This window comes from Petromyzon marinus, chromosome 30 (genome assembly GCF_048934315.1).
Source record: "Petromyzon marinus isolate PM22_M1 ecotype Great Lakes invasive population chromosome 30, UKy_Petmar_22M1.pri1.0, whole genome shotgun sequence".
In the NCBI taxonomy this organism is placed as follows: Eukaryota; Metazoa; Chordata; class Hyperoartia; order Petromyzontiformes; family Petromyzontidae; genus Petromyzon; species Petromyzon marinus.
The window spans coordinates 5,864,174-5,871,459 of record NC_133696.1 but is presented as its reverse complement, the minus strand read 5'-3'; the positions used below and the strand labels follow the sequence as shown (position 1 = coordinate 5,871,459).

At 55.6% G+C, this 7,286-nt stretch overlaps 1 protein-coding gene across 1 annotated transcript; it reads left to right on the top strand.

The window, feature by feature from the left end:
• Window positions 1-515: 515 nt before the first annotated feature.
• LOC116947512 (protein Wnt-7b-like) lies at window positions 516-6,346 on the top strand (the record flags this gene model as incomplete). The annotated part of the gene is made up of 3 exons (XM_076070589.1): window positions 516-801; window positions 3,121-3,392; window positions 5,790-6,346. Coding segments are annotated over 3 exons (1,074 nt in total), but the record flags the coding sequence as incomplete, so codon positions are not given.
• Between the last annotated feature and the right edge of the window lie 940 nt (window positions 6,347-7,286).

Below are 7,286 nucleotides of genomic sequence, written 5' to 3'. Positions count from 1 at the left end.
TGTTTAGGTCAAGGTGTTCAGGTCGAGGTGTTCAGGTCAAGGTGTTCAGGTCAAAGGTGTTCAGGTTAGGGTGTTCAATCAAGGTGTCCATAACGCAGTCCGCTAATCACAACGCAACTCTCTTTGTTACGATTTTCAGCCGAGGTCGAAAGCGTTAATGACCCTCCCCGCCCACACTCCTCCCCCGTCCGTTTAGCCCCCTCGATGCGGCCAAACCACCACCACAACCACCACTACAACCACCACCACAACCACCACCACAACCACCACCACAACCACAACCACCACCACCACAACCACCACCACCACCACTACCACAACCACCACCACCACAACCACCACCACCACAACCACCACTACCACTACCACCACCACAACCACCACCACAACCACCACCACACGAAGAGCGCTGTCGTCCGTGGTGGAAACCGACATAATTTGCAACACAAGATGAGAATGATTCATAATAATATTAATAATAATTATTATTAACATCCTCCAAACCCTAACTCCTCAATCTTCCCTCTCTCCACCTCCAATCCACCGCCATCACCACCACAACCACGACACGCAGGGCGCTCTCGTCCGTGGTGGCGCTGGGTGCCAACACCATCTGCAACAAGATCCCGGGGCTGGTGCCGCGGCAACGCGCAGTGTGCAGGAACCGCCCGGACGCGATCATCGCGCTGGGTGAGGGGGCGCAGCGCGCCCTTGACGAGTGTCGCTACCAGTTCCGGCAGGGCCGCTGGAACTGCTCGGGGCTGGGCGAACACACCGTGTTCGGCCAGGACATACGCGTAGGTACGATTCGTTATTGATCGATTATTATTGATTGGTGATCGATTAGACGGTTGCCGTGATTATGCGGTCGTGGTGCTGTCGGGAGGGGTGTGGCGCGTACAGAGCGTTCGGCCAGGACATACGCGTAGGTACGATTCGTTATTGATCGATTATTATTGATTGGTGATCGATTAGACGGTTGCCGTGATTATGCGGTCGTGGTGCTGTCGGGAGGGGTGTGGCGCGTACAGAGCGTTCGTCCAGGACATACGCGTAGGAACGAATCGTTATTGATCGATTATTATTGATTGGTGATCGATTAGACGGTTGCCGTGATTATGCGGTCGTGGTGCTGTCGGGAGGGGTGTGGCGCGTACAGAGCGTTCGGCCAGGACATACGCGTAGGTACGATTCGTTATTGATCGATTATTATTGATTGGTGATCGATTAGACGGTTGCCGTGATTATGCGGTCGTGGTGCTGTCGGGAGGGGTGTGGCGCGTACAGAGCGTTCGGCCAGGACATACGCGTAGGTACGATTCGTTATTGATCGATTATTATTGATTGGTGATCGATTAGACGGTTGCCGTGATTATGCGGTCGTGGTGCTGTCGGGAGGGGTGTGGCGCGTACAGAGCGTTCGTCCAGGACATACGCGTAGGAACGAATCGTTATTGATCGATTATTATTGATTGGTGATCGATTAGACGGTTGCCGTGATTATGCGGTCGTGGTGCTGTCGGGAGGGGTGTGGCGCGTACAGAGCGTTCGTCCAGGACATGCGCGTAGGAACGAATCGTTATTGATCGATTATTATTGATTGGTGATCGATTTGATGGTGAATGATGAATGGTACTGAGGAATGCTCAGATAGAACGCCGTGTTCAGACAGGCATATTCATCGGTTGTGACTGATATAATGTGTTAGCGACGATTGATTGGATAATTAATGATTAGTGGTTGATGGATTTATGAGTCGTGATTGATGCTGATTGGCCGGTAATTGTACGACTGTCCTTGTATTATTGGATGTTTTATCGAGTCATTAGAGAATGCAAATTGATATTGGACAGTGAGTTATCGGATGATGACACTGATGATTGATAGTGATGACGAATGATTGGGTGATTATGATCGATTGGAAAATCGACGATTTGATAATTGGTTGGATGTTTTACGACCATGATGAGTGATCGTTATGATGATTATTTGTTAGACGATTGGTGATTCATCACTATGATGATGATCATAATTAATTGATCACCACACCAAAGCAATACGTTCCTTAAAATCTGAGATCCATAAAAAGCTCCCCCATACCCCCCATCCCCACCCAACATTTTCCAAACTGCCGCAAGTCAACAACTGCCATTGAGGATAACTAATCTATCTTCTCAACGAATGACCGTATGAATGGACAAATTCATGCGATGGAGTTTTCATCTCACTCCAGGAATGAGATCACTTCCCTGAGCTCAACATCAGCAGCAGCGGCAGCAGTGGCGGCTACACGAGGATTAGCCCCTGGGTGCCGGATTTCACACCCCAGTGATCTCCCTGAGTCTCACATCCCCTTGACACTCTCCGCCTTAAATCCCCCCCGCCCTTAACCCCCCCCCCCCGCCACCGCCATTCCCTAACATCCCAACTCTCGTCAGACGCCAAAGATATCTAAAAAAACCCTTTCATTTATCTTACCAGGTAAGGCCCACTGAGCTATTTTTCAGAAGTAACCTGGCGATCACAAATGATAGCCCAACGAAGTGACTTATCATCACGTGGAAATGTCTAGCAGCCAAATACTCCAAATGCGTGATGTAGGTTCTAAATGTAAAGCGAAAAACCGGAGGACCCGGAGAAAAATCCACGCGACCATGGCGGGGGATGGGGGGGAGAGAGCAGGCGTCAGGGTCGGTATAGAACTCACAATCCTCCTGCTTACATACACGAGGTAGTTAACATCTCTTAGCCACCGTGATGATGAGAGAGAGAGAGAGACACGCAAACTCCAAATATACAGCAGGTGTCAGGGTCGGGATCGAACCCAAGACCTCCTGCATACCAGGCGAGGCAGTTCACATCTCCTAGCCACCGTGATGATGATGAGAGAGAGAGAGACGCGGACTCCAAATATACAGCAGCAGGCACCGTCAGGGTCGGGATCGAACCCACGGACCCTCCTGCATACCAGGCGAGGGAGTTCACATCTCCTAGCCACCTTGGCGGCGTGCTGCGTTTGAACCTCCGCATATCGTAACACCACCACAATCACCACAACCACCACAATCACCACCACCACCACAACCACCACAACCACCACCACCCCCGACGTGCCCGCAGGCAGCAGGGAGGCGGCGTTCACCCACGCCATCCTGGCGGCAGGCGTGGCGCACGCGCTCACGGCCTCGTGCAGCCGAGGCGCCCTCAGCGACTGCGGCTGCGACCGCGCCAAGCAGGGGGCGTACAGCGCGCGCGAGGGCTGGCGCTGGGGCGGCTGCTCCGCCGACCTGCAGTACGGCCTCCACTTCTCGCGACTCTTCGTGGACGCGCGCGAGGTGCGCCAGAGCGCGCGCACGCTCATGAACCTGCACAACAACGAGGTGGGGCGCAAGGTGAGCGACGTGGAGCGACCCGCGCCCGTGTGCTTCTCCGTGATCCGCCCGTGCGCTTCTCCGTGATCCGCGCGCCCCCCGTCGCTAAAGTCGAAGCGGCCGCGCGGGGGCCGGGAGTCGTCGCCCGGTAAAACCGTAGCCACGTCGTTGTTGTTGTTGTCGTTGTTGTTGTTGTCGTTGTTGTTGTTGTTGTTTGTTGTTGTTTGTTTGTGACGTTGGACCAACGCTTCTTGCTTACTGGTTGTCAATTTTTTGCTGAATGAAGGAATGAATGTGTTCTTGGTTCCTTCGGTAAAGTCGCGTAGATAGAAACACAAACATCTAAACTAAAGTCACGTGACTTTGCCGAAAGAACCAAGAATGTGAATCACGAAAGCATTAAATTAAAATCTAAACTAAAGGCAAAAAAACCCACGACGTTTCGATCGCAATACAAGCGGTCTTCTTCAGGTAGAGAGAAAAAAATAAATGAATGTTTACTCAAACGAGGCGGGGGGAGGGGGGCGTGGTTTTGGTGCGGGCCCTACACCACACGGTGCCCATTTGGCCTCCCACCCAACTTCACCCCGCTTAGCGGTGGGCATGACTTGCCATCAGAGCCATCCATAGGGCTACGGCAAATCAGGGTGACCGCCCCGGGACCCGCGGTTTGGGGGATGGATGGGGGGGGGGAGGGTGCCCGTGCTTCGGCGTCACGGTGTCAGATGCAATACTTCCAGTGTAGTTTGAAGGCGCGTGCGAGTACGCAGACTCGGCACTAGCCAGGGATAGAAGCAGCAGGAGGAGGAGGAGGAAGGGGAGAGTGGAGCTTGACAGCGAATAGAAGCAGAGAGATGACGAGGGGCAGGGAGAGGAGAGTGTGAGCGAGTGAGCAGAGAGAGTTGACGCGTGTGAGCGAGCATAGGAGGGGATGACTCACACGCGCGTCACAGAGAGAAGCACACACGTCACAGAGAGAAGCACACACGTCACAGAGAGAAGCACACACGTCACAGAGAGAAGCACACATGTCACAGAGAGAAGCACACACGTCACAGAGAGAAGCACACACCTCACAGAGAGGCGCACACGCGCGTCACAGAGAGGCGCACACGCGTCACAGAGAGGCGCACACGCGTCACAGAGAGGAGCGCACGCGCGTCACAGAGAGGAGCGCACGCGCGTCACAGAGAGGAGCACACGCGTCACAGAGAGGAGCGCACGCGTCACAGAGAGGAGCGCACGCGTCACAGAGAGGAGTGCACGCGTCACAGAGAGGAGCGCACGCGTCACAGAGAGGAGCGCACGCGTCACAGAGAGGAGCACACGCGTCACAGAGAGGAGCGCACGCGTCACAGAGAGGAGCGCACGCGTCACAGAGAGGAGCACACGCGTCACAGAGAGGAGCGCACGCGTCACAGAGAGGAGCGCACGCGTCACAGAGAGGAGCGCACGCGTCACAGAGAGGAGCGCACGCGTCACAGAGGGGAGCACGCGCGTCACAGAGGGGAGCACGCGCGTCACAGGGAGGGCAGCAGAGATCCGACACGATGATGAATCTGGAGAGGGGAATCCGCGAGAGTGTGGACTCGACGAGTACCACGCAGCGGAGCTTGGGGGGACTCCACGAGTTGTGGGGGGCCCACACAGTGGAGTTTTCCCTGGGTCCCGCACCCCACACGACGGCTCTGTTGACCCCCCCCCCCCCTATCTGAGAGGAGCTGGAGCCAGACCTAGCACAGTAGTTTTGTTTATAAGCGAATTCCATCGTTGTTAAAATGAATGTCTATTTAGTCGGTAATTGCGTGAATGTCTGAAAGCCACTTGGGGATAATTACCATTGGCATGATCAACGCCTATTACTCATCATCATTGCTGCTCTGCCCTCCATCGTCCCCATTCTCTCCATCATCACCATCATCTCCATCATCACCATCATCACCATCATCACCATCATCTCCATCATCTCCATTCTCTCCATCATCACCATCATCCCCATTCTCTCCATCATCACCATCATCCCCATTCTCTCCATCATCACCATCATCACCATCATCTCCATCATCTCCATCATCCCCATCGTCACCATTCTCTCCATCATCACCATCATCTCCATCATCCCCATTCTCTCCATCATCCCCATCATCACCATCCTCTCCATCATCACCATCATCTCCATCATCCCCATTCTCTCCATCATCACCATCATCCCCATTCTCTCCATCATCTCGATCATCTCCATCATCACCATCATCTCCATCATCCCCATTCTCTCCATCATGACCATAATCCCGATTCTCTCCATCATCACCATCATCCCCATTCTCTCCATCATCTCCATCATCCCCATCATCACCATTCTCTCCATCCTCTCCATTCCCATTCCATCCCCGTCCTCCTCACACCGCCGCACCGCAGGTGCTGCACGAGCGCATGAAGCTAGAGTGTAAGTGCCACGGCGTGTCTGGCTCGTGCACGACGCGCACCTGCTGGACCACGCTGCCAAACTTCCGCGAGATGGGCCACGCGCTGCGCGAGCGCTACCACGCCGCGGCGCACGTGGAGGCCGTCGTGGCGGGCCGCTACCATCGCCCGGCCTTCCTCAAGCTCAAGAAGACGCGCGGCTCCGGCGGCGGCAGCGGCAGCAGCAGCAGCAGCAGCTTCCGCAAGCCGGCCGACGGCGACCTCGTCTACCTCGAGCGCTCGCCCAACTACTGCGAGGAGGACGCGGCCGCCGGCTCGCCGGGCACGCGCGGCCGCCTCTGCGACCGCGCGTCGCCGCTGACCGACGGCTGCGAGCTGCTGTGCTGCGGACGCGGCTACAACACGCACCAGCACACGCGCTCGTGGCAATGCAACTGCAAGTTCCACTGGTGCTGCTTCGTCAGGTGCAACACGTGCAGCGAGAGGGCCGAAGTGTACACGTGCAAGTGACGCGAGGGGTCGCACCGAGGGGAGTGGGGGGGTGGGGGGGTTAAAGTGGCAGCAGGAGCAGGAGTGGAGCTTGACAGCGGGCAGAAGAAGAGAGGAGGAGGATGAGGGTGTGAGTGAGTGAGCACGGGGGGGGGGGGGGAGGGGGAACTCAACACGCGTGTCACAGAGAGGAGCACACGCGTGTCACAGAGAGGAGCACACGTGTGTCACGGAGAGGAGCACACGCGTGTCACAGGGAGGAGCACACGCGTGTCACAGAGAGGAGCACACACGTGTCACAGGGAGAAGCACACGCGTGTCACAGGGAGGAACACACGCGCGTCACAGCAGCACACGCGTGTCACAGGAGCACACGCGTGTCACAGGGAGGAGCACACGCGTGTCACAGGGAGAAGCACACGCGTGTCACAGGGAGGAACACACGCGAGGGAGGGATGGAGAGATGACTCTGCGTGTGAGGAGTTCGTGGACTCGGCACGTGCGAGAACGAAGTGGGGGTGGTGGTGGTGGCGCGCGTGAGAGGGAGAGCAGAAATCCGACACGATGATGAATCTGTGAATCTGGGGAGGGGAGTCGGCGAGGGTGTGGGCTCGAGGCGCACCACTCAGCGGAGTGAGGACAGAGGAGCCGAGGAGATTTCAGATCGCGGTCGCTCCAGAGCGATGCTCACGTACGCTGGGACTTACTTGCTGGGCATCACTGAAACTGAACTTTTTATTTTATTTTACCAGGCTTTATGACGTGGAAATGTATGACAGACAAAGACTCTGAACGCGTGGATGTTGATTCTAAATGTGAAAGGGAAAGGAAAATCGAAGAACCCAGAGAAAAATGTCGCGCTACCACGGGGAGAGAGAGAGATTCAAACTCCAAATATACAGCAGCAGCAGCAGGCGTCAAGGTCGGGATCGCACCCACGACCTCCTGTGTACCAGGCGAGGCAGTTAACATCTAGCCACCGTGGATGGCTACTCTCACGTA